The sequence below is a fragment of the Paroedura picta genome, chromosome 12 (genome assembly GCF_049243985.1).
Source record: "Paroedura picta isolate Pp20150507F chromosome 12, Ppicta_v3.0, whole genome shotgun sequence".
Lineage (NCBI taxonomy): Eukaryota > Metazoa > Chordata > Lepidosauria > Squamata > Gekkonidae > Paroedura > Paroedura picta.
In genome coordinates this window covers 16879059-16907047 of record NC_135380.1, presented here as the reverse complement: position 1 = coordinate 16907047, position 27989 = coordinate 16879059, and the positions used below count along the sequence as shown (strand labels likewise).

The 27989-nt window shown below is 43.6% G+C and overlaps 1 protein-coding gene across 5 annotated transcripts; it reads right to left on the bottom strand.

Moving 5' to 3' along the window:
• Nucleotides 1-89: 89 nt before the first annotated feature.
• DDHD2 (DDHD domain containing 2) lies at nt 90-27951 on the bottom strand. Of its 5 annotated transcripts, XM_077305485.1 has the most exons (21): nt 27653-27946; nt 23868-24043; nt 23526-23583; nt 22525-22737; nt 20695-20885; nt 19346-19435; nt 18771-18891; nt 18268-18357; nt 16402-16534; nt 14073-14281; nt 13246-13313; nt 11211-11291; nt 10574-10687; nt 9706-9801; nt 9077-9187; nt 8232-8387; nt 6818-6920; nt 4972-5145; nt 4299-4461; nt 2911-3030; nt 90-2050 (listed from the first exon to the last, which is right to left on the bottom strand). In XM_077305485.1, exons 4-20 carry the CDS (start codon nt 22727-22729, stop codon nt 2949-2951), a joined length of 2187 nt encoding a protein of 728 aa, XP_077161600.1. In that variant the 5' UTR covers nt 22730-22737; nt 23526-23583; nt 23868-24043; nt 27653-27946; the 3' UTR covers nt 90-2050; nt 2911-2948. The 5 variants fall into 5 exon arrangements, 4 of the variants coding, with proteins under 4 accessions (XP_077161600.1, XP_077161598.1, XP_077161601.1 ...); XM_077305483.1 differs by lacking the exon at nt 23526-23583 and having other exon boundaries at nt 27653-27948; XM_077305486.1 differs by lacking the exon at nt 23868-24043.
• Nucleotides 27952-27989: the final 38 nt, after the last annotated feature.

Genomic DNA, 27989 nt, shown 5'->3' with positions numbered 1-27989 from the left:
ACGTTTTCTTGGCAGACTCAATACAGGGTGGCCTTGCCAGTCCCTTCCCCAGTCATTACCATTTAATACACTGTTAATACACCTTAGCATTCTCCTTGTAGAAGAGAAGAAATAGGCCAAAGCCATATGTTTACTGGAAAAGAGATTAAATAACTTTAAAATAGACACATTTTACAAAGTGCATAAATTTCGACAGCTGTTGTTGTGCCCTGACTTGCCAAGGCTGGAGTCTTTGCTGTATCCGTCCCCAACCCCACCCCCCAGCAGAGGTTCCAACCTAGAACTTGTTCACTGAGTGCCATTCTTGCTCAGGCGCAGCTGAAGCACTAGTGGGGACTGAGGGGAGGACAACAGTGCAAACACAAAAGGAGAACAACCCGTGGGAGATGATGTTTTGATACAAAGTACACAAAGGGTATACAGTGTGAACCCCCTCCCCCCCCAAAAAAAAAACCCCACCCACCCAGGAACGCATTGCTGGCTACTGTTCCTGTTGAAGAGGTTCCTTGAAATGTGACAAAATTCCTGTTAACAAGGAACACTTCTGTTACCAAGCGGTTGTGCCAAGATTACGGTCTAGTGTGCAGGCGGGAGCTGTGCAATTGAATTATGGTCCCCAGTTTATGACTTAGGCCGCAGACACCAGTGTGGGCATACGAAGCAGCATAGAGTGCTCCATATGAAAGCCCAGCCCTATTTCAGTAGATTTGCTACACTTCTCCCTACAGCCAAGAGGAGCCACTTGGTCTGCCTTCTAAAGTACCACCCTGGTTACACGAACTGTCTCCTAATGGGCAGCTGGCTGTGTTCCCAAAAGGACACTGACCCCCTCCTTCTGTGAAAGCAAGCACAGGCTAGGCTTCTTCCATGCTGCTCCCTGGGACTCCCCATCACACACCAGGAATTACATCTGGCAACCTATTGCCTAAAGCAGGAAGCCTGCGTACGGTAAGTGACCCTGCTCTTCCCCTTGATCCACACCTTCCCTAAGGAGGTCACAGTTGGCCACTCACTGATCATTGCCATGCCTCACAACATAACTTCTCTACCAACATTGGATTCTCTTTTCAGCACTCTAGGAGCAAGATGTGCTCTTCTTGTTGCAGCTGAACAAAAGGTGTCTGTGCATAGCGAACCCCAGGAGCCTCACGACAACTCCGAGGCCGCCTCGCAGAACAGCTGCTTGCACCACACACTGCACTAAGAAGCACACAGTGGAACTCATGCTGATCCTGGTGTGCTTAAGCTATATAGGTATAATGAATTCACACACAGGCAGCAGGCTCACATTCCCATAACTGGAGGACTCAACTGTTTACGTTTGGGGGCTGTACAAAAGAAGAAGCTAATGTGAAGCTTTCCATGCTGCTGTCAGCTTCTCCTTAGGGAAGTATCTTGTGCATCCCCCCTCCTTAGCAGCAAAGTTGCTGTAGGGAACAACTGGCATTAGCCAGCAGGGCAGAACAGACTGTAGAAAGGCAGGAATTTGGATTTACTGAGCGTCTTGCTTTGGTCCGTAGCTCCACCTGTTGGGCAAAGCAGCAGCAACGAAGGGCACAGAACAAAATAAATCCACCACAGAAAACAAAATCATAATACTTGAATATCCAAGTGCTGCTACAGAACAAAGGTTTATAAATATGCCCCCACACAGACGCACTAGGAGAAGTTATTCACTCAAACGTGACCCTCGTCCTAACCAATGCTGCTCTCTCATCCCAGAGGTTTCCAACCAAAGTGGTGATGTGAAGTTCTAGCACCAATTTCTAGCCACGTCTAGTGCTGTCCTAGACTCGACATAGCTGGTATTGCAACTTAACACACACCTGCCTCTAAGCCAGAGGGCGCAGCCCAGAAAGTCATTGAGCAACGAGTACAGTATGAGTCAGGCAAGTGAGACCAAAAACGCTTTCCACACTTCCACTGTTACTGAGACAAGGAATCCTCCAGAGCTCCAGGCAGTGGGGATGAAGCATGCTGGGCACGTCAGCAACAGATGAGAGGTGGCGGTGGACAGGAAGCCTTGACAAGCTTCCACTTGGGAATACATCTGAGGAAACAGGAAAGATCAGCCATATTATAGCAGTTTTACTTATGAAAAAGCGATTGAGAAGGAATGGGGATTCTCACAGCACTCTGAATAATGCAAGTAGGAAGGGACTGGTCAAGGCAATCAGGGAAGGATACTGAATATATCCAACAATGGTATGAGAGATTGCTGGAACTCTTCCAAGATTCAACAACAAGCTCAAATAACCAGACACATCTGTCATAATGACCTACAACTCAATAAACAATACATTGATAGCACTTGCATAAATGTTCTGCATTAATTTAAGCTAAGTTGCCCACCCTCTCAATAGACAAGGCAGGATACAATCAGGAGAACAGGACGTCCCTCTGGAAACATGGTATTTTTTTCTCCCCTGTGCCATCAGAAAGTATGAGCCACAGAGGCTACTTACAGAGAAGAAAAACAGCATAATGCTGATAGGTGGAAGGAAGTATTCTGAGGTCAATGTTATTTATTGCCTTGCTGTAATGTATTTAGGATGATATGTCTGAGACTCTTAATGGTCCTTGGGGGCCATCTGACCCTTTGCCACATCATGGACAAAAACCAATCCCCCATCCTCATCCCCATCATGTTCCAGTTTAGTGGCAAATTTCTTAACTCTGTTCAAAGGCCCGAGTGACTGAATACAGCTGGGCAAAAATTCACTCAGTACCCACACCGAGATCTATTAAAATATACGGAGAAGTAGAATTAACCCCATGGAGCTCAGCAGCTGAAAAAAATTGTGAGCCTACTGCAGCACACAAAGCCTGGTTAGTTTCCTGAAACTTCAGAAACTCCTGGCATGTTGAACTGGCTGATCTAAGAGCTGGAGGAGAAACAAGATGACTTACATTTGGTAACTAGACTGATACAGCGTGTCCATCTGGCTTTACAGGAGAGGCTGATCCAGGCTGATGCCCTGCGTTTGGTAGATCTCTTTCAGCAGCAACAGCGCTGTGTCCTCCGACACCCTGAAGGTTAGGAATGGGGAATTAAACAGAATAACATGAGCGCTTGTCTCATGTAAAAGCACGTGGCAAGCCTACCTGAGACAGATGCGACAAAACAATCTAGTCTTCAGCACACAGTAAGGCAAATCTGTGGGGTTCTCCTACCATGGCACTCAGCTTTGTCCAGCTCCTTCCTCCACTCATGGAAATGAGAGCAAGGCTCTGCACTTGGCTGAGACAACCACACCATCACCTGGGGAGGGGTTGCAGCTCTAGTACAGCATCTGCCTGGCATGCAGCAGAAGATTCCCTCTCTAGCATCCCTATGAAAAATCAAGTCACAGGTGGTGTGAAAGACCTCTGGAGGGCTGCTGCCAGTGTAAGGAGACAGTACTGATTCTGAAGGACCATGAGTCTGGCTCAGTATAAGGCAGCTTCATAAATGCTCAGGTGTGGCCCTGCAGCCACTAAGGAGGGTAGATGGGAAAGAGAAGTTGCAGGAGTTAGTATTGCTGTACTCATCACTGGGGATTTCAAAGGCAGGAACTCTGGCAAGGGAAGTGGCAAACATGCCTCTTTACCCAAACTTAACCTTTCCCCAGGTTGGCCAGCATGGAACTAGATGCGGCTGGTTCCTGCCATCGTTTTGGTGTCTTCGTTCAAAGCAGCAAAAATACTCTAACATGCCAGTGGGATTTTACACACAGGCCACCACTGCAGAGTCCTATTAATTCAGGTTTTTTAAGTATTAAAAGTCAGCACCTTTAGACTTAACAAAGCCATTGTCCACTGAAAAGAAAAAAAGAAACCTTGATGAATGAAAGATGCTCCGCTACACAGATTATTGGACGTGCCTAAAAAATCCAGAGACCCGCTGAGTTCTTCAAGCAAAGGTTGGGTGCACACTTTTCTTGGATGCTTTAGGATGCTTTGGGCTGATCCTGCGTAGAGCAGGGGGTTGGACTAGATGGCCTGTTGGCCCCTTCCAACTCTATGATTCTATGATTCTAGTTCAGTTGCTCAGTGCTGCCTCTCAGCCCAATTTCTCTTCAAGAGGTTGGGTGCAGCCAAGAAAAGCAGATACTTACTTGAAACTGTGGCTGTAAAAACAAGTTACTGGAGAAAACCCATCAGTAAACATGCCTCATTTTCTGACCCAAACGCTTCAGCAGCAAAAGTTACTCTATTCCAGGACTGTTGGGCGTTATCCCAATTTTTGAAATGATCTGAAGTTCAACAGAAGGCTACCCATGAGGATTCCCTGAAGCCATTTAAAAGCCATTACATACCAGTAGCAGAGATGGCCTTGCAGTGCAAACAGATATTCATTAAAGCTTTCAATTGGTTTCTCTTGAAGCACGTAGTCAATGCGGTGGCCCCCATTAAGCATGCCCACATTAATCACGGTGGGTTCTTCTCTCGCTGGTGTGGCTGGTTCTTCAGGTTTTTCATCTGAGTGAAGTAAACAGACGCAGCTAAAAGGACATGGCTTCCAAGCTTGGGTAGGGCAAAGCCCGACTATCCAATAGTATCAGGCACTGCAAGGATTCTACACCACAGAACCAACTGATTTGCAATTTTAGCCAAAAAGCTTGATGGATGAGGCCTAGGGAATAAAAAGCACAAATCCTAAAGGAACATTTTTTAAGAGACAACAAAAATAGCCCATATCTGGTACCAAAGAAGCCTCAGTACAACTCTCAACATTATGCAAATCATTCAGACATCTCCAAATTAAAGTTGTTTGCATCAACACACTCCATTGACTGTGAGCCAAGAGTCTGAGCTTTCATACAGCTAAAAAAATGTGGGCAAGTTCAAACAGCCCAGTTTAAAAATTCAAACACCTGCAGGCACCACTGTAAGTTTGCCTGAAACATGGACAGAGAACTCTGTGGGGACATATCGAACACCTTTCCCTTTGGCTTGCAGGGTCTACCTCCCTCTTCCCCCTTCACTAACCGCTTTGCTTCTCTGAACTGGTTTCAGTTTCTGATCCTTGTTCCGCATCTCCAGTGGCTCCTGCCTCCACAGCTGGCAACGAGACCCTGGTGAATGACTGCCAGGCTACCCTTAAAGAGCCCAGCAAGTTGTTTTTTATGTCGGTGCTCATCCGCGTGAGGCCTTCCTTCAGCTCTGTAAGAGGAGGTAGAAAAGGTCTTGCAAACTGAATGTAGCAGGGGCTCACATACAATCTAGGAATTATCTCAGCATACCGGCACGCGCATTCCCTTCCCGTCACCCCACTCACCCTTCTCGCTTCAACTTCTAGCCATTTCAGACATCTTACAGATCCCCTTCATTGGCTCCCTCAACCCTATTCCCCCCACAGTCACATTGTCATCTACACACACGTATACACTTGATTTTCCTAGCCCAGCTCCTGTTCTCCTTTCCCTGGAGCAGATCCAAGATAACGTTTTACATCCAATCAAAAGCTACTGAAATGTGTAACTGCAGGTGTGTGTGTGTGTGTTGGGGGGGGGGGGTTCCTTTCGTTTCAAGATGCATCTTCCACACAGTTTCTCCAGAGGCAAGGCTAAGAAACAGTAGGCAACAGTTTGAAGAGGTGCATTCATCTGATGAATACAGCTTTGCAAGGGATTTAGAAAGCTTCACAGAGGACAAGACTATCAGTGAGTCTGAATATAAGCTTTCGCATGCACGTTTGATTAGATACGTTTTGTGTATGCTCACAAAAGCTTAGACCCAGAATTAAATTGTCCAGATCAACACAACTATCCACCTGACTGAAGGGAACCTCCACATTCAGCAGCACTAACCCTCTGAATCCCTGAGCCAAGAGACAATATCAGGGGAAGCTCTCAGTCTCCTCAGAGGAACTGGTTAACCACTGTGTGAGACAAGATGCTGTACTAGATCTGATCCAGCAGGACACTTCTTATTTAATCTGAAGAATCTTCTTAGGGATGCAGAGGGTCTCATGGAAACTGGATACTTATCATCCCTCAAGAGCTGTCTCTTTCCACCTGCCACTTAGAGGTACATTCCTCAAGGCAGAGCCCATGCTACCAGAATCAGCACCCACTACTTTTGAGATCTTGAGCACCAAATCTGCTGTCAATCTGCATTCATCCCTCCAGGGCATTTGTAAAGCTTGCAAAGTGAGTCAGGCCTGGCTGTGCAGTTCACTGAATGGCTGGGCCTTCCAACCCTCATTAACACTGCAACCCTAAGTGTTCTTGAGATTGCACTGCCAGTCATTTCCTATGGGCCCTGCTCCATGATTCAATTTCTTACAATTTTGTAATAGTCCTCAAAAGTTTAAAAGTTCAAACGGCCGAATTACCTGAGGTGGGGGGATAATAAATAAAAGCTTGACTGAAGAAGTGGGCAGGGGAGAAGAGATGGATATGCATAGTGGAGCAAGGTACGTACAAAAATAGAGTGAAGTGGGGAAGGAAAATCAGAACTTATCCCATAGCTGAAAATCCCACATGTACTCCTGGAAGAAGATACATCTGCCTTCAGCCTGTCATGGTTTGGTTGGGAACTTGTACCCACAGCCTGACAAACTTTTTAGAAAACCTCTTTGGGAGCTTAGTCCCTGCTTATTGACACGTAGCTCAGAGCTTTTTGCATTTTGAAACCCTGAAAAGCTGGCTTTTCTTTTCAAACGAAAGCTAAAACACTTAGGATTAATATTTGAGTAAACACAAACATCTGTCCAAGAGGGGCAGAATACATTCGTATGAATTTATTCAAACACGACCGGAAAAGGCAATACGTTTCTTGGGACAACCATTCAAAAGGACATGGCCTGCAGAAGGAACAGTCTCTGCATTACCTAAATGCATCCTCTTCCTGCCTTTATGATGAGGAAGCAACATAGGTTCGAATTCCACACCAGGGACAATCAAGGGTTCAATCCTGTATGCCACTGGGTCAAACTACAGAAGAAAGCATAAAACATCATATGGCATGTATTGTTATTATTAAATTTATTTCCCGCCACTCCCTACAGACTCGTGGCGGGTAACAATAGTCTTAAAATCCCCCATTAAAACCCCCATTAAAAGACTATAAAAATACCCAACACGGCGGAAAATACCACTCTCCCCTACCCGAACAAGGGCATTGGGGGATGGAGGGGGATGGTGATTACTTCAAACTCCCCAGGGGGGCAATGTTCTTCCTCGCCAATCCCAGCCTCAACCATAGACCTGGCGGAAGAGCTCCGTTTTACACGCCCTGTGGAATGTTGACAGCTCCCGCAGGGCCCGCCGCTCACCCGGGAGCTCATTCCACCAGGTGGGGGCCAGGACAGAGAAAGCCGTGGCCCTGGTTGAGGCTAGGCACACTTCTCTGGGGCTGGGAACGATCAGTAGGTTTTCTCCCGCAGAGTGTAGAGCCCTGCGGGGCACATAGGGCGACAGGCAGTCCCTCATAGATTTGCATAGATCAGGGATACAATCTTCCTCCCCAGCCCCTCTCTTAAAAAGGCTCTGAACAACTTGCCATTTGCCTGGAGAAAACAATTGCTGTGGGGCCCCCATTGTGGAAGGGGGCTGCAGCCCGTGGAGAAGCAGGGTTTAACTTTTTGCTCTCACATCATTTTCCTAATCTCAATTTGTTCTCTCTCAGGGATGAAATGGAGAATACATGATGTCTGTAAGATCTCCCTGTGTAGAACAAGTTTTGCTTCAGAGCAGGGGGAGGGCTGAGTTTAGGGGGGGAAAGTATATCCCACATTATCAACCAACATAGGGGTCTTTGAAAGGGCTAAAAACCCTCTGCTATAGCCACATACTAAATCCCTCCTACCTTGTCCACCGCACACCTATATTTTAATAAAGTTAATGTTCTACAGTGTATCAATAGTGCAGATAAGCCCAGAAAACAGTCTGATCTTGGAATCCAGCCATAGCTGGCTGCACTGAACAAAATGAAATCTCAAATGGAACACAGGAATAGGAATCCGAAACTGTGGACTGGAAATGACATTTAAGAAAATAAAAATTTGATGTTCATGCTTTACATTCTCTACCTATTTTAATTTAATTTAATTGGGGGTGAGAAGCAAAAGGGTCCTGCATCAGTTAAGACCCTGCATCAGTTAAGACCCAGCAGGGGAAGGAGAAAGGGAAGGCAAGGGTTGGGAACCACAAAGAAGTACTACGTTCTCTTCATTTAGTGTGTTTTTGATTATGCACCACATGTATGAGTGCCACTTTGAGGGGGTTGCTGCAGGTGATACATACGGGATGAAAGACATGGAAGAAACCTTTGCAGGTAGGCAGGCTGTATGTCGGATCAATCCTTTTTACTCCTCGTACAGTGAGAAACATCCCAATAGGGGACCCAAAGGCAAAGAAGATCTGCGGCTTATAGATCAGCTGAGGGTAATTGGCAGAAACCTGGAAGAGTTTAAGCACAACAGACTATTTGGTAAAGAAAAAACAATGTGTGTTGAAGAGCCACAAGAGCACCTCCAGCTGTATCAGGCAAAAAGATCCATCTTATCCTGCATCCTGAGTGGCCAGAGATACCTCTTGGAAGGCCATTAGCAAGCCACCCAAAGCAAAAATCTCACTCCCAACCCAAGTATGCTTTAGGAAAATGAATATCTCTGTCTGATTTTATTGTTTAAGATTGGTTACCCCCAAATTCTAATATAGGAGAGGAAAAAAAGAGGTTCACTCGATTTCTTTCTCCAGAGAGTATATAACTTGAGACATTTTAATACTGTGTCCCCTCACTTCCTCTTAGTCAACATTCTGCAAAAGAAAAAAGCCCCACATGCATTAGCAGATCAGCACAGAAAACAGTCTGATCTTGAAATCCAGCCATAGCCAGCTGCACTGAACATGGGACAACAAAATGAAATCTCAAATGGAACACAGGAATAGGAAAGCTGTTTTCTCTATTTTCACAGGAGAGCTCCATTTACTTGATCCGACTGCCCTTTTCTGCACTCAACTATGTGTCCGCTGACATTAAAACATGAAAGGTGTGAAAGAAGAAATTCACCCCAGCACCCTTAATAAACAGCTGACATAATAAAGCAGCTCTAATAAAGTGGTTGTTGGGGGAGGATTAGGGTTACCTGTCCTGTCACAACATCCAGACACTGACAATTTGACTTCATGTTTGTGGGTGCCTCTGGTCTGACATCTCCATCTTCCCAAGCCGTTGTACGTTTGTCTCGTCTGGAATCCTGCAACAAAGTCAGACAGCTTTCTTCTGTAGCCATTTCTGCCAACACTATGCTTCCAGAGCTGCCTGACCTATGAGGCTGCTGAGGGACAGGAATTTCACCTTGCAAAGATGCCAGGGCAGTACAATTACTAACTTTCAGCATGTCAACAGTGCACCAGTAGGATACTGGCTCATCCAGGAAGGCAGAATGTGGTGACACTAGGATAGTGCCCACTTTCCATGAGCCTGGGTAATTCAGTGGAATGCACAAAAGATCAAAATAAAACAAAGGGTTGTGAGAAATAAACACAATAAGGAAACCTCTCAGTTTAAAGAAACCATAACTTCTGTAAGAAAAGTTTAGAACATCACCCCAAAGCCTAAGCACAGAGAATTAGAAGCTGTGAAACAACTGATTTGTATATAGAAGACTGATTCCTCATTTCGATATCCCTTTTGCTCTGTTGTAAATATGCATGCATTATTTTGACCTTGAAAGTAAAATTGAAAGAACTTCAGTTATTAGAAAAAGCATACCTGGTTGCTGTGTTTGTTCCTTAAGTAGTGCAGGATCTTCATTCTAGGTCCCAAAGGAATTCCCATCTCTTTAAGTTCCTTTTCTGTACACAAAGCCTGCAAAATAAGAAGAAGAAGAAGAAGAAGAAGAAGAAGAGTTGGTTCTTATATGCCGCTTTTCTCTACCCGAAGGAGGCTCAAAGCGGCTTACAGTCGCCTTCCCATTCCTCTCCCCACAACAGACACCCTGTGGGGTGGGTGAGGCTGAGAGAGCCCTGATATCACTGCCCGGTCAGAGCAGCTTTATCAGTGCGTGGCGAGCCCAAGGTCACCCAGCTGGATGCATGTGGGGGAGTGCAGAACCGAACCCGGCATGCCAGATTAGAAGTCCGCACTCCTAACCACTACACCAAACTGGCTCCCAACTGGCTACAAGAACCTTGTATGTAAGATCAAGTTTTGCTATAAATAGCAATTCAAAGGAAACAAGGGACACTCCAGCTTCTACTTTGTTTCTCTCTTTTGACAAGGATAAGCTGATTGCTTATTCCACTGATTCTAAAGGACTCCTAAGCTTTTAAAAAACACAGAAATATTTATAAGCTCAGGCTCAGGGACTCTTATGTAGACATCATCCCACCACAATCAGTAAAGGCCGTGCAGCAATATATCACTGTCACATTAATGCACAAGACATAGAGAACTACTGCTGCTACAAGGAGAGAAGAGCAGCACAACTTCAGATTCCGATTCTCTTGCATCTGCCAAGATAATTCAAGTACACAGACAAAGATTTGCCCCCCCTTATTCCTACACCATCAAATATTTCTCTGAGAAACCACTTCCATGTTGAAGGAACAAAGCAAGACATCATGTCATGTCAATTTACCAGTGCTTCTCTATCCACACGCTCCCTCTCAAACACAGAATAATATTCAGAAAGCTCAAGTTCCTTCAAGATGTCCTTTATCGATTCTTCTTTGGATGCTGACATACAGGATCCCTGCGGAAACAGCCAACAGTACTTCAGCACTTTTCTAACACAGTCTGAGAGCCTCAAGGTCTACTGGACACTCAGGTTCCATAAAGACAGAAACTGCTTGAGCAGCTGATCAACATTCTGCCTTCATGAGACAGACATAGTCTTCCAAACTTGATTGATCTCCAGGGTAACCAGTTCTTTCTGTTCCCAACATGACTTAGCTGTCCAGTAGATAGATTGTTGTCATGTTGTAAATTGCCCAGAGCCAGCTATCCAGAGTGGTTATATAAATCCAAGTATGAATGCATGAATCAATACATCAATAAGTAAGTAAATTAATTAAATACCCCACAACTTCCCCCCCACCCCAAAAGTGGAAGAAAGGAAAGGCAAGGTGGCTTCCAATTATATCAATACATGCCACATTTGCTGTGGTATATGGATTGCATTTAGTTCAGGTCTTGCTACCGATACAAACTGTGACTGCATAAAGCCAATTTTTTAAAGACATTCCAGGAAATTCTGGAGCTCCCTGATTGCTTACCAAGGATTGTTCAATGAGAAGGTCAGAAGTGGCATGTAAGCAGCCCTGAAAGTCAGCTTGCCCATTGCTATTGATCTTCCCCTGCAATATATAATCAACAAGGATATGTTAAGCTTCTCCCCACACTTTCTCTCCAGGCTTTCCTGCAGGCACTGGACCCCGCACCTCCCATCCACCCATCCCCCGTTCTCAGCAGCTCATCTGGAGATGCTATGAGAGGGCTCCTTCCCCTCTTTCCTCTCTTGGCGACTCATCCACAGCTGCTCTGGGCAGGCTTCACCAAGGCTTTCTTTCTCTCCCTTCCCTTCAGATCTCATCTGGGCCTGGAGCAGCAGCCAGTGTTCTCCACCACAGAGGCTCCATCTGAGCATCTGCTGGCAGGGCTTCTGACCTACACCACTGCTGAGCCTAACACGACTCCCCTGTCCCACTGCCGACTGCCAAAGTAAGCACTAATTTAATTTTCAAAAGATTTAACACCTCACTGAGCATGTTTTTTTTTTAATTTCTAGATTTGTCTGCATACCTAATACGTGCCCCAAGTGCACAGAAAAATATCTTTAGCAGGCACATAGCCCTGATCTATGGATTTAAGTATCCAAGGATGGTGGCCATGGGTGGCTAATAATATATAGATTCTATAACAGACAAGTTGGCATGGAAAGCAGAGATTTTCAATCTGTGCTCTAGAACAATGGCGTACATTAAGGACTGCTGGGGAGGCAGGATACTTACAACAGGTTAGTCTGAACAAAATTTAGTCTGGTAGGCAATGCCTGGTTCTTCCATGATGCTGATATCCAAGGACAAAAATGCATTCACTAGGTTTGAAGAGTGCCCCCCATTCTCCCCCCCTCCAAAAAAATATATATTCTGCTGTAAAAATGTCATTGCTCTATAAATGGCATCTTCTTTTACTCACATCCATAATTTTCTCTGTGAGACTGGTCACTGAGAGGACAAAATGACAGTGCTCCAGGCAGGCCCAAGCTAGGGCCCAGAAGAAGGGGAAAAGCCATAGTGGCAACACAACTATCATAGGAGGGTTTATGCAAAGGTAAAGGTAAAGGTATCCCCTGTGCAAGCACCGAGTCATGTCTGACCCTTGGGGTGACGCCCTCCAGTGTTTTCATGGCAGACTCAATACGGGGTGGTTTGCCAGTGCCTTCCCCAGTCATTACCGTTTACCCCCCAGCAAGCTGGGTACTCATTTTACCGACCTCGGAAGGACGGAAGGCTGAGTCAACCTTGAGCCGGCTGCTGGGATCAAACTCCCAGCCTCATGGGCAGAGCTTTCAGACTTCATGTCTGCTGCCTTACCACTCTGCGCCACAAGAGGCTCATATGGTTTATGTATCCCTTTGGAAATAAAACTTTTCTGTAACAATACAAATGATTCAACATTGGAAAATCACTGAGTGTTGTTACATGTCTGTGCCAGTCCACAAGAAACTGATTCATCCCTGACTCAAGATCACATTGAACCTCAATTGCTGAGGCTCTTTTTTATTTCAGCAATTTAAAATGAGCAGTACTCTATTACCAAACGACACAGTTAGTTTAATTGTCCCTAGGAAGTTAATAATTTAGGGCAAGATTCAATCAACACCACGGAGCCAATTTCAGCACATGCAGCCAATTTCAGCACATGCTTAAATCTTTCCCACTGAAATGTAAAATTCAAGAGGGAGCAGTGGGAAAATTAAATACATGTTTTAATCTCAACTGTCAATACCAGGCTTTTAAGTGCTTAGTTTTGGCATGATTGCAGTGTTTCCTGTTTTCCTGGAAAGTACCAATAAAAATCAGGCAAGAAGCATTCATTTGTCAGAGGCTTGTTCAAATCCAGTATCTCTCTGGGAAATTGCCAACTTTGTCACTGGTACATAGAACATTTCAAAGTTATCTGGCTGAACATGCATACAGCTCTGAGATCTGCAGAACAGCAGTTATAGAGATGATACTGTACACAGCTATAGGATGTTCAAAAGGCCTGTTTTAAATCCAGAAGCTGTTTCTACATGCACCAACGTACCTTGCTATTATCTTCTCTCTCTGCAGTACATTTTTGATTAGTGAGAAGATCAAACAATATAAGTGATCCTAAATAAAAAGACACAGAATGGTTAGCAGGATGTCAGTCTCAAAGAGGCCAGCAATGCCTGGCAAGCTTCTTCTCCTCCCTTCTCTATTTTTTTTTAAATTATGGAACTGCAATCTTAGACCTTATTGCATCAGAGTTCTAGATTCCACAAACCAACTAACAAACAAAAGCTATGGCAGTGGTCTGAGTTTTACAACAAAGATCCTAAAGCTATGAACAAAAATGCATTCAAAAATCAAAGTTTGAGGAAGGTGGGGACTGGCTGGAGAGGGAGTTTGCACCTAAAACACTAAGCAAGCAGAAGCAAATTTTAGTTATCTCCATGCACTTGAGCAGCAGATTTGTGGTCAGATTTCAACACAGAATTCTAAAGCCACAGATTAGAATTCAAAATAATACCAACTTTCACACAGCCAGTATTTCTGGCTGGTGTGTTTAGATCTCTTGATACTTAGCCACAAAAACCAAAACACAACTGTCTTGAATGACAGCTTTGTGTTAAAGCTTTAAAGAAAGAGACTACAGGATGGCAAGTCTCAGGAAGTCATTCAAATCTCTGTATTCAATTAACAATTTAAAGGAGGAAGGAGAGAGAAAAGAAGGATAATGATTCACTCTTAATCTGTTAACTCAACTAGCCCGCACTGTTCCACCACGTCTCAGAAGAAAGACCCCCAAACCCAAATAAAATGGAACATTTAACATGCATGCAAGCTCACTCGTTTGTACATGTATTGAGAAAAGAGAGAGATTTATACCTAAACTGTGACCTGCTATTGAAACTCCCCCTTTAAATTCAGGGTTCCTTTGCAAAAAGAGCAGATAAAGGCGGTTCATTTCAGAAGCAACTGTGTCTACAATGGTCTGGCAGTAGGTGGAGCTGTTATAGAAGAAAACATCCAGAATAGTGTCATTGATAAAATGACGCAGGCGGTTGATGCTTGGCAAGGTGATTCTTTCCAAATCCCTGAAGGCAAAGCAGAAAAGGGCATTTAGAGGAAAAATCATTTATTTTTCACTTTCATTTCCAGTCAGGATTCTAAATCTCATGATGTGCCACAGAAACTTCATTTCGTTACAGAGAAGCTTCCTTCAAGGTAGCAGGATTAATACAAATGTCCCTGAAAATACAGGTAGATACAAATGCTGTAGTCCATATTCCAAGAAGTATAAATTAGTCACATTGGGTTTAGTGGCCTTTCAAATAAACGTGCGTAGGACTGAGATGAACATGACATCAAAATATTTAATACAACAGCTACCACGTATGTCACACAGCAACGATACATGTTTGTATGGCTTGCCAGTAGCCATAGTTGGACATGTAGAGTTTAAAGTTGTGTGGAGATTTCATCCCAAAGGAGATAAGCTCTCTCATGCTGATCAATGGCACCTGAAAGTGAGTTAGGCTAAAAAACACCTGACCGTGAAGCAGTGCTCTGATGCCTTTTAGGAAGGCAGTAGAAAAGGAACCCTCCCCACCGCATTTTCAGCAATGTCAGCCCATTAGGCTTAAGAGGAATGCAGTAGATTCAAGGTCGTCTCCACAAGAGTCAAGAATGTCCGTTGTTTCTTCTATCTGGAATGAGTAGGTTTTAATTGCAACAGAGAAGCTTTTCTTTGAATGTTGTGGGCTTTTCCTTATCCACCATATTAGTCTATTTCTCTGAATAAACTTTAAGCTTCGTTGCAAGCTTGTGCCTGAGAAGTAATAAATGGTGCGTCAGGAAAGTAAAAAAAAAATGGCCAGATCCCCTGTCCATATACCGTGCTTCCCATTCAATATGAGTAAAATGCCATCATGAATCCCTAAGTATTCTATATCAGATCCAAATATATTAATCTATTTTGCTGAGCCACATCTTAAGAGAGTTGAGGAAGGGATGCTGAAGGGCAATTCACATGTTATGAAGTTCAGTTCCTATCTCACATGCACTGGAAGGTGAACACTTAATTCTCAGGTGTGGGAGTTCAATTTTGATTGGGGCCATAGAGAAAAGGGACTTCTGCTTTGTCCCCATTTTCCCAACCCAAAATTCCTCCAAAGAGCTGCTATTTAACCTTCTGGGGAAACTGTAATACTAGCTTCAATAAAGTAATTTAGGTTGGGAAATTTAGGTTCACTGAGAAAGCTATTTTTCTTGACAATGAGAGATACAGTGGGAAGTGATCTCCCTTGCATGAGGAGTCTTCAAGGAGCAGTTGGATGAACACTTGTAAATGATGCTTTAGGCTAAATCTGCATGGAGCAGGGGGTTAAGCCAGAAGGCCTATATGGCTTCAACGCTACTATTCCTGGTAGGAAGGCAGAGGATGGGAGAACAACTTGCCATGGGAAAAGTATAAAGAATGAACCAGCAGAAATGCCACATAGATTTAAAACATCTTTATCAAATATGTTGCATGGAGTCAGGGTACACAAAGGATCCAGAGCACATGGGCTACCAGCTCAGGGCTAGAGCATTAGCTTGGCACACAGAAGATCTCAGGGTCAATCCCTGGCATATCCAGTGAAAAGGATCAGACTAGGCAACAGGTGATATGAGAGACTGTGTGTCTGAGATCTTGTACCACTGCTGCCAATCTGAATAGTGCTGATCCTGAAGGACAAAAAGCTTGACTCAGTATAAGGCAGTTTTGTGTGCATGTTTGCAGGGCCTGTAAGATGGAGTTCTTCCACCAGGTCTATGGTTGAGGCCAGTGCAGGGCCCTCCCCTCCCCTCCCAATAGAAAGTCATGCCATCGGCTTGAACCATCATGGGTGGGGAATTGATTGACAGGTGTATCGTTATGGGGAAGGGACTGGTTTTACCGCCATGCTGCTATTTTTGGTTGTATAATGGGATCTAATGGGGTTTTAATGGGGGTTTATTAATGTAGGGCTTTTATATGTTGTAGCCTGCCATGAGTTGGCACTCTGAGAGTGGTGGGTAAAAAAATTAATACTAAATAAATAAATATGTCCATATCATCCTGACAGAGAGCATAGATCAGGTACTCTATGAAACAGCAGAGAGTTAATAGCAATACTCCTGACAGCATGCAGTCACAGGAAAGTTTGCTAGAAAAATTGCAGGATTTACTTACACATCCACGCCAGTATGTAAAGTACTGTGCCAGTTGACTGGAAGGAATTCGACTCGGCCAATTTGTTGTTGCTCCTGAGCTTTCTTGAAGTGCGTTTGTAGCATGCTCAAGGATACATTGCGGAAGTCATCGACTGAAAAACAATTTCAAGTGGGAATGAAACAGCCACTATACGCTGCACGACATGGCGAGAAATTAATTAAATCTTATTCAGCTTGCACACAAATTTATACCAAATTCATGTGTGCAAACAGCAATGGTCGCCACACGCAAATCAATGCGTTCAGCCCACCTCCTGAATCCGAAGACTTTGCAGTTCTCACAAATGCAGCCAGACATTGCCAATCAACTCACAAGGTACTCAAGAAGTCATTATGCTGCTATTAGACTATTATCAGACTATTTTTACCCAGTTCATGTAGGAAATGAGGCAAACTGGAAACCAAACACTGCCAAGCTTCTGAGAAACAATTATACACACAAAAAAACAAGCATTCCTGAATTTGACATTGCAACATGTACGGAGCAGCACTAGGTGATAATGCATAGAAAAAAGGCTATGACCATATAAAACCAAAATGTTCCACCAGAACTTTTAAAGACAGTGGAGCTTTTAAAATGCACTGGTCTGTAGGGAAATGTAATCCTATGCATCAGTACTGATGATATCCAATATGGATAGCCCAGGATAACCTGATCTCATTCAATCTCAGAAGCTAAGCAGGGTCAGCGCTGCGTACTATTTGGATGGGAGACTTCCAAGGATTACCAGGGTAATGACTTGGAGGCAGGCAATGACAGACCACTTCTCAGCTTGAAAACTCTACGACAGACTTTCTCAACCAGGGTTTTGTGAAACTCTGGGGTTTCTTGATGCCCCTGGAAGGGTTTCCCAAATGGGTGGGAATTAATTATTTATTAATATATTTTTTAAAATTGTTACCAACCCCCCCCCCCCCAAAAAAAAAAAAAAGCCAATGATGGGCCTGGAGAGGGTGGGAAGAGGAAGGACTCTGGGTGGGCATGTACACAGCTATGCTTCGCAACCATATTCTGCATGATTACATCACTTCTGGGGGATCACAAAGCCTGAAGTATGTTTCAGGGGTTTCTCAATAGTAAAAAAGTTGAGAAAGGCTGCTCTATGGGGTTGCCACGTCAGCTGTGACTTGATGGCAAAAGCAACAACATACCGTAGATGAGAGCTATAGTGAAAATAGCTAAGGAAATCTGTCTTCAAAAGGAACAGCACTCCAATTCTGAAAAAGGACATTAGTATCCATTTCACTGAATCAGGTCCATGGATTTCCAGAACATTTACATCACTGTACTTCAGTACAGTAAGTCCCCTGATATGTGATATCTGCAGTAAGTCTACATTTGCCTTTTGTAAAATGTTTCAGCTCTTTCTAATTCTCAGATTAGAGTATTCAAAGCTATGCTGTGCAAGAGTATCTACCCTTTTCAAAAGTACACTGAAAATATCTAATCACTTCTAAAACAATTTTCAGTTTCCTCTAAATGTACAACTTAAATGGCTTAGAGCAGAGTGCCCTGCTCATCTATTAGGCTTAAATGGCACTACCCCCCCCCCCCCAAACTAGATAAAATGTCTGGGAAATGTTCAGAGGAGATACCTGCCCCAAACCTTGGTTTGGAGGGACACAAACCCCTAAAGTTATGATGGATTTTAGCTTATGGACTATTTGGTGCCCATCCCTGGATTTTATTACTTTAGCTGTTTTCCATTTTTTCTTTGTTTTAGTCTTGCGAGCTACATCATAGAACAGCACAGAAATGTTCTGAATGCCTACAACTAAATCTGACTTGTCTGGGACAAAAAACAGCACCTCCTCTTTCACGTACCACACTGAATAAGGCTACGGAACCGTATATCACAGGCTGGTCCAATTCCATGCACAACAAAAACCAAATGATCTATTTGCAGAGGCTCCCCTGAAACAAAAAGAGAATTTACATAGTGCATGTAGTTCAGAACTCTGCCAAATGAGTGTGATATTTTTCAAATGTATGGCTCACAGAAAATACTGGTTCAAACTAACAATCATAACTTTAAAAAAATGAAATCTTGGTAATTTCAAATTGTAAATTATTATAGCGATTTAAGATCACAATAGAAAGGTTATTATAGAGATATCTATTTACATTATCTATAATCTCTTCAATTTTGAGCAGACATCTGTAAGAATTTTGTTCTCTCTTAAAATCTGACATATCACATTACTTTTTTGGGGAAAAAATATTGCAGCCATTTAATTAATCAATTTCAATCAAGATGCCATGGATAAAACTACATCGAAATAAAGCAAGTCACAATCACAAAAGCTGGGACGGAAACATTCAGTTACCACTAGGGATGTCAACAGAGATATTTTCCACTCCTCTCTTCACTGTTCTTGGTCGGCCTTGCTCTGTGGGACTTGCACCCCAGTCATCAGAGATTGTTACTGGATGGTAATGTACCATCAGCTTGAATGAACCACCAAAATAAATCAGGTTAGAAGTGCAGTAGTTTAGCAAGCAAGTACAAATAATCACATTTAAAGGCTCCCATCAACAAAAGATGAGCCCGAAGAAAATTTGAGTATAAAAACAAGTACTGATGCTGGTAGCAACCTCCACCCCATTCCAATAAATTCTATTGTAAGATGTACTATTATTTTCCCACAAGCCATCCAGGAATCTTTCTGTACTAACATATATTAAAAACTGGAATGTATTTGCAAGGCTAGAACAAGCCCAATGACAACACACACAAACAATTAAGATCCTAAAATCTACTAGTTAGGAAGAAGAGAAACTCTTTACAGAGGTTTCCAAGATCCTAAAATACAGTAAAAAAATGTAAAGTAATAGTTGGAAAACTACATGTCATAATTGAATATTTATTTAAGGAACTTCTCAGTGCAAGACAGTCACTTACCTTTGGGTTATGCAATATTATTATTTCTCTAGAAGGGGACTCGAGTTTCCTCTTCCACTCATCTAGCGTGACACAGATCATATATGCTGACTAAAGAGGAAAAAAATCTTTAACAAGTCAAACATATTTCAGAGACCCCTTCATTGTTTAGGTCAGTGGCTCCCAACCTGGGGCCAGAGACCCCGGGGGGGAGGCCAGGAATTATCGAAAGGGGTCCATGAAGAAATATTACATTAATCATTGTCAGTTTGATCTTTTTGTCATTAGGTATTTTCTCAATCAATGTAAAGGTTGGGGACCATTAGTTTAGGTCATACCAACTTGGAAGTAAAAGAGTCCTAAGTGCAAACACATCTGATTGCGACCTAAATTTAATTATTCCTTAGCTGGAGAGCGCACTTATGGATTCAACAACAAAAAACAATTTTATAACTACAATGTCAAGCACCCAGCCAATAAAATCCCAGCTAATTTCCCACCACACAAACCACCCTGGTCTGCCATACTGCCATGACAGTTCACTGAGGGAGCAGTCACCATGAATGTTTATTTGTGTCCCAACCATATGACAAGAGAAAATTGTTCACTAATTTCAGAAATTTCAATAAGGACATCATACAGCAGATGATCTATTAAATCACTTAGGAAATGCTCCCTTCCCCCCAAATCTAAGAGCAGGATTATGCTACTTTTTAAAAAGAGAAAAATAAATGGTCCTTCATCTGGAATGCATACTTTGTTTAAATTTGAAGGTAGTATTTTGTGTTTACTTAAGAGTCAACTCTACATTATGGGCTCTCATCATTCTGTACACTAATGAGATCATGTGTGTAGTATTTACGGCCCAAATTCCATTTTGTGAGATGGTATGCAGATATGTAAATATGTCATTTCTACAGCACAACAGCCATTAGAGCTTATTTCACCGTGCATCAAATTAATGCTCTTATTCTTTCTCCATCTCGATTCAATTTGTGCATAAAAAATTCTTCAGTTTACAAACAGGCTCCATATGTGAGAATAAAACAGACAGCAGACAAAGAAGGCTTATCTGCCACAGAAGAAACTATAGGTCTTGGAGAAGAACTAATGTAAACAGTGAAGAAGACTTGTGTGTGAATGCCTAGAATTGAGAAAATCTCACTATTTGACACGGAAAGGAAAAGGTGGTAGTTTGGATATTAGCTGAAATCAAATCAATAGGCCTCTAGTACTTCTCTCCAGCTTTCACTGAAAAGACATGAATAGCAAAGAGCTTGCTCAGATTGTGGCACTATGAAGCTGCATATGCTCAAGGAGATAAGAAAAATGCATGATGGGACAGAACTGGTGTCCTTAATTAGCATTACCTCCAACTCTTCACTGAAGCTCTCAGAGTATGGAATATATTTGTTATCTTTTTCTCCTTTGTAAAACCAAGTACAGCGCCTGACTTCAGAGTCTTCTTCCTCCCAGTAGACAGCACAGCGGAGCCTCTTCTTCAAATATACATCGTATCTCCCCCCTTCTGTGGGAACAACCAGCTCCTCACAATTTTTACCTGTAGAATACAAGGAGTCTGATAAAAGGAGGAACTAAGCTGCAGATACATTTCATTTTCTTTATTTACTTCATCTTTCTCACCAAGACTCAAGGCAGATTATAGATAGCATAAAACATCCAGAAATAAGGGACTGGATTAGAACTCATAACTCATACTCTGAGGAAATCCTCTAGTCACCCAAAATAGTTCCAGAGTACACAATTCAAAAGCTAATACAGAAACAGAGGGCTATCTTAATGTTGCCTCAGTAGATTCCATGCAACTTCACCTGACATTCAGTATGAACAGGAATAAAAATGTAAAAGGGAAAAAAAACTTTTAAAAGATTTCTTGTATGTGTTTTACCGTGTGGAGAACAAAAGTGCAAGATTTTCTAGTAGCCTATAAAGACAGGATTTTATTTTTCAACATGATATAGTGGTTATTAATAGTAATATCAGCTTTTAAAACAAAAAAACATTTAGACGTCCTTCAAAGAATTATCACTTCACACTATCTGTTTAAATGACCTCAAAAACAGTCTCTGTGAAAATGAGCCTTTTGCTAAAATACAACATTAAGTGTAGAATACTACATATTTCTTGGTTTTCTTTTTATAAAGAAGCTGTAGCCATAGCTTTGAAAATATAAAATGTCTTCAAAATGAATGTGGGCAGACACTGTGCCCTACATATTTGCCTTTCCATGTTACTTCAGCTAAATTTCCCTCCCTATACCTCTAGGGTTTTCAAGATGAGAGACATTCACAGGTATATTTTCATTGCTTGCCTCTGTTGAGCCCTGCTATTTGTTGGTGGTCTCTCATCTGAGTACTGACCATTGCTTAGCTTCTGAGATCTAATGAGGTTGGGGCTAGCTGGGCTGTTCAGATCAGGGCACACAGATTCTACAGATGAAGACAAAACATCTCTGTTGGAATACTGCATCTTTTTATGCTTGCATATGAAATTGTAGTCCATGAATATCTGTAGGACCACAGGTTGACTACCCCTGCTCTACACAACGTGGGAGGGAGGGAGGCTAAGTAGGGTCAGCCCAGTTAGTATTTGGATAGGACACCACCGAAGAGAACTGCAGAGGAAATGGCAAACCTCCTCTGCGTCCCACCTGAAAGCCCTTGCTGGGGTTACCATAAGTCAACTGAGACTTGATGGCACTTTATGCACACACATCTGCACACTTCCCAACAGCCAATAGCTCTCTCATAAAGGTACAAAGTATAAGGCACGTGCTGTTCACAGTCCTTTGTTTTTGAGCAGCAACTTTGGAACACTTGGCATTCGTAACTGTGAGTCATACTTTTCAGTGTTGCTTAGAGATCAAAAGTTAGTAGAGCACAATACAATAAAGGCTTCCGGTCCTAATGGTAGTTATGACAAACCATCAGGGCTTTTAAGCTTGGAACATTCATAAATCTTGCTAACCTGTTTCATTTAAGACATTCTTAGTCTGACTAAACTGTGCAGCCCAGAAACAAGAGGTTAAGAAAGACATTTTGCAAAGGTGGGCATTAGGTGATGGAGGATTTTTGTATACCTCTGAACTCCTCAAATGCATTATATAGTGCAGGAAAAGATTATCAGTCTGGAATCTTTGGTCCAGTACAGGAAGATACCTCCCCTCCCCATCAACTTACTGGACTGGTAAAAATGTTCTAACTTCTCTGAATCTTGTCCACTAAAGGGAATCCACCTTTCTCTGGAATCTGCTACTTTGCAATAAAACCAGTGTGGAGAAACCGGCTCATATTTATTCGCTGTATCTGTTTCCACTGCCTCAAAGGAACTGGATGAAATCAGTGATGGAGAATCCTCCGTTGGTTTTGGTTCTGCTGCTGACATTGCACTGCCTGGAAGAACAGAAGGAGATAGAATGAACTGAACACTTTCTAAGCACAAAAAATTGGCTTCTTTGCCAGTACTGAGCTGAAATCACACATGAATTAAAAAACAATTTCTGAATAAACAAGCTAAATAAAAGTGGAAGGTATTAAGTAAGCAGAAGCTACGCAAAGTGACTTCTTATCAAGTTTCTTAAACTAAAACAAGCATAGGAACATGGATGAAGAGTATGTAATGAGAAAACAGTTAAATGTTTGGCTCAGTGGATGACCTCTTCCTAAATCTGGCTAAGATCTCCCAATGCTTTGATGGCAAAATAACTGCACCAGATTTGATAGTTTATGAAAACTTTATGGACAGGCAAATTAATAAGCCATGAGAAGCAAAGTTCTCCATAAAACTATACCAAAAAAGTGTTCTTTAATGTGGATCAGAGATCAAGCTTCAGATTCTTCTTCCTCAGTTCCACAAACCTATACCATCCATAAGCATAAAGACTATATTGTGGAATTTAGCATTTAAAAAATGGGATCTTGGATCTACATTTTCAAAAGTCAGCAAATAAACTTTTAAACAATTACATTAAGTATCAATACCATCACCTTAAAGGAACTTTTGTCCCATGATTTGCTCTACTAACATTTTTAAACATACTGACTTTTTGCTTTAAAATACACAAACACAGAAATAGGAATAAATCTTACTATCCGTTTGATTCAACACACACATAAAATACAGGGCATTTCCGCACATGGGTAAAAATACTGTATTATCGCGCCTCCCAGTCCCTCCTCACCTTTTTGCTGTCTTGCTCTTGTCTGCCACCTTTTCACACTTCTCACTCTCCACAACTGCTGCTGGCAGAAGAGAGCAACGTGCTTTATACACTACTCTCTTCTGCCTATCAATCAGTGCAGACAACCAATCCCCTTTCTCCAAGTTTTAAAGGTCCTGCCATGCCCGCTATTTTCTTTTTTAATCCATACTTCTCCATTTAAACGCTTATGCATCTAATCCAGTGGTTCTCAACCTTCCTAATCCCGCAACCCTTTAATACCCTTTACTTCCTCATGTTGTCGTGACCCCCAACCATAAAATTATGCAAGTGTTCTTTCACAGAAATTAAACCGAAACTGACCAATGCCGTGAAGATCCATTATACATGATTGTATATAAATTAGTTTTCTTTCTGGAGTTTCTCAGTTCAGTTCTGCCTCTTGTCCCACCAAGCTGCACTGTCACCTGGAGCACCTGGCGGGAGATTGCGCTGCGCTGGAGGCACTGCTGGAGCGGCTGGTGGCCGAGTGCAGGCACCTGCAGGAGGAGCAGCAACAATGGCAGCGTCCCCCAGGCCAAGCTGCTTGCCCTGCCGTGACTCTTGTGAAAGGGTCATTCAACCCCCAAAGGGGTCCCAACCCCCAGGTTGAGAATCCCTAATCTAATCATAGATGCATAGTGCTTTTTGAATGCCACCCCTTATGGAATCACAAGTCTTGATACCTTTAAAAATTAATCTTGTTCCTGATCAGGGGGTGGAACTTTAAAGAGACATGCTTTGTGTTACAACTTTGGGAAAAAATTATTTCTGGCATTGCCTACATGCTTGTCTGCCTTTTCATTGCTCCAGTAAGTTAGCCATTAAAAAAAAGAAATTCCCGTACCTGGGAACAGGGGAGAGGGAGGTGGGTGCGAGGGTGGGACGAGGCAGGCGCCTTTAGCACGCTTGAGCCTCCATACCTTCCCTCCGCTGGTTGCTCTCCGGTAGCTAGTGCTAAATAGGTTGGCGAATCCACTTTATACGATTCCCCAACTAGCACTTAAAAATGGAGGATGTAGCCAGCCAGTTACTGCCCAGACGCTGGATGTTGGTGACGTCATGTGGAGGGGATGGAATATAACGACTACATAAGGTAAACATTTCACTACATTTAACAGGTGCGGAAATCCCCACAGAGTTCTATAATCATGTACTGCTTTATGCGGGGAACTATATTATTAGATTTATCTGGAAACTGAATTATAAGATATATAAGATAACAGGAAACTATTAAATTATTTGGATTACATAAATATGTAGATTAGATAATCTTTGATCTGTTTACAGTTACAGAACCCTAGCTACTGTCAGTACTCTACTAAATTAATTTTGCTACAGAAATACTATACTCCATTTATTTAAAAAATTATTTTTTTACCTATTGTACCTGCATATTTTATATTTTCTGTATGTATACCAATCTGAGCCAGCTTTCTGGGAAGGCAGTCTAAATTTTAATAAACTAAACTAAACCAAGCAGTCGCTGACATTTTGACTTCCCATTGCAGACTACTGGCAGGTTCATATGTTCACTTTTTTTTTGGGGGGGGGGCTGATTTTTGTCTATATAATAGAAATGCTGCTAATCAGAAATATTTTTCCAGAAATCTCCAAATGAAAGGATACTGTGAGTGTATGTCTCTACAAATCACTATGGTGTTTACATCATGTTCATCAGTGGCAAATGGATTGCTTATATCAGAAAGAACAGGAAAATCCATGGGGCGGGACCCCTGGATCTTGCAAACTGGCATTCTCCTGTGAGAATTTGACCCTGGATAACATAGGGGGAATCAGCTGTGCAAGCTCCATCCTGCAAGTTAATGACACACATTCATTAGCAAAATCAATTCTGGTGTAGGAGTCTCGATATCCAACTCCTGTCTAAGTATAGGGTTTATTGACAACACCCAGTCAACAATCTTGGCACCCTCCCACCCACTGCTTTAGTTAATTGAGCACACCAAATGTCATTCCTAATTCCATAATGCTCATTGTGACCGGGAAAGGAACCACAGAAACAATCATGACAAATCAGCACATTGACATATAGCTACCTACAGCCATTACTGACTGAATGCCCAGCTGCCTCTTAACCAGTAACTGATCTCTAAGATACCACTGCCCTAAGCTCTAACAGTAACCCACTGTAATAGTTATCCTAACATTACCTATTCTCCAGTACCTTATTCATCATCTTCTGAGCAACCAGTTCACATGCCATTTTCATCCAAGGTTATTCCTCCATGGTGACTAAACCTCTAACACTACAGGCCCCGCTAACATTCCCAGTTTCTTACTCTCCAAGCAGCCTGTTTACTCCTTAGACCAGCCTTTTTTCAATCCTTTGACCGTAGAGGAGCCCCTGAAATAATTTTTCAAGCTTCAAGGAGTCCCGGAAGTGATATCACTTGACCGCGCCTCCCTGCCATGTCTCCAGAAGTGAGAAGTCAGCCCAGACCCCGCCATACCACACCACAAATGACTTCCCCCTTTGATTTTTACCTATGGCCCACCCACTGAGCCCTCCAGGTGGAGGCAGTCACTTCCCTAGCAAGTAGAGAAAGGCCACAGACCCCCTCCTGTGGGCCTGTGGGCCGTGCGGGATTCGTGGACCCCTGGTTGGGAATCCCTGCCTTAGACTTTAATGTTTCCTTCCCACCAGACGGACATAAATTTCTGTATCTTCACAGGCACTGATACCCTTCAGTCCAGCAAAGTAAAGCACCTTCCCTACGACAACAAAGAGAGCTCTTCTCATCCCCAATATGGCAGTTTTTAACTCCTTCATCTCTAAATATAGTACTGATGCTCTCCTGAACAGTACACCTGGAATGGATAGAGCAGGATGGTAGTCAAAGTGTCAGACTAGGATCTGGAAGAGGCAGGTTCGGATCCCTACTCTGCCATGGAAGCTGACTAGCTGACCTTGGCCAAGTTGCATACACTCAGCCTAGCCTACCTTACAGGGTTGGTGTAACGGTAAAATGAAGGAAAGGAAAATGAAGTAAGCCACTTCAGGCCTCCACTGGGGAGAAAAGCAGGACATACTAAACAACAGGAAAGGGACTCTTTAAGTGCATTGACTTTTCCCACACAAAGTCATCTCCGATTTCCTCAGCTCTAGATATAAAAATAGCTCTCCTCCCAATACTACTTATTTACTGAAATTTATAAACTGCCCTCTCCAATACAGCAGTTTCAGGGCGATGAACGACATAAGGCAACAATACACTAAAATCACAATTTAAAACAGTTCTAAAATCACTCTAAGGATTCTGCTCATGGGCGTAAACCAGAACCTAGGGTAGGGGTGCAATACAGGGGGGAAGTCACTTTACCGTTGCTATTTTGAGCAAGCTGCTGCATGCATACCGCTATTATTAAAAAACAAGGAGTGCCACTGTACGGTGCCGGCTTCAATAACCTACCACACTATTCCCACAACCTCATTCCTACCTTCCACCCAAGCCACACTACATTGATCCTCTTAATGCTGCGGCATAAAACAGCCAGAATACCTAACAGGACTTGGGAAGATCCAGGTTCAAACTCCTATTCAGCCATGAAGCTTAACTGAACACCCTTGGGGCAGTCTCTGCCTCAGCCTAATGTACCCCCATAACATAATTGTGCAAATAAGATGAAGGGCTGTGGAAGCAGTGGTTAACGCTGGGCAGTCACCGTCTTACCCTCACAACAACCCAGCGAGGTAGGTCAGGCTAAAAGGAGAAGGGGCAGGAGACACCACCCTCCCTAGGGGACACCTGGCCATTCTCTCCCACCAGGATCCCCGGGAGGGCAAAGTATTTACACCCCTCCCAGCCTTCCTCCTGAGCACCCTGGGGCCCAGACTCCAAAGGGGGGAGAAGCCGGAGGGGGAGCAGTAGAGGGCACTGGGGCCAGCCCCGTCGCCCAGCCAGCCTCGCAGGGCCGTTGTGAGGCAAGATCCGCAGCCAAGGAGCCACGCACTCCGCCCTGGGCTCCGGGGCCTGACAGCTCGCCTCGCCAGCATCCCCAGCCGCGCAGCACCGCGCCGGGAGAGGCCCCCTCGCGAGATGCCACCGCCCGCTCCTCCCTCACGCCGGCCCGGCTGACTGACTGACCTGAGGCGGCCCCAGCCGCGACGTGTCCCGGGCGCCGGCTTCCCGCTCGCCCTCCTGCGGCCGGCTCTGCTGACAAGGGCCGGGACGGAGCTGACCCGCGCACGAGCCGGGCCTTGCTGGCGGCGGCGCTGACAACCGCTCGCCCTGCCTCCCTCCCCCGGGCGGGGCCTAGCTCGCCTCACGCGCGGCCTGCGCCAGGAGCCTCCGCCGCGGCCTTTGCCGAAGCGTCCCCTGCTGGAGGAGGGGGCTGCCGGCGGGAGGGAGGGCCAACCTGACGCCAGAGCGGGGCTGGTCGCGGACAGGCCAGATTGACCCGCCGCAAAGCCATCGGATTATG

What these genes read in the sequence shown, in the direction of transcription:
- DDHD2 (XM_077305483.1), bottom strand. An exon ending in GCTTCAGTGAAGAGTTGGAG is followed by an intron (nt 19,436 to 20,694) that starts GTAATGCTAATT and finishes TTTCCTCTTTAG; the next exon opens with TCAGCATATATGATCTGTGT. An exon ending in CAGTTCAGAGAAGCAAAGCG is followed by an intron (nt 4,462 to 4,971) that starts GTTAGTGAAGGG and finishes TACTTCACTCAG; the next exon opens with ATGAAAAACCTGAAGAACCA.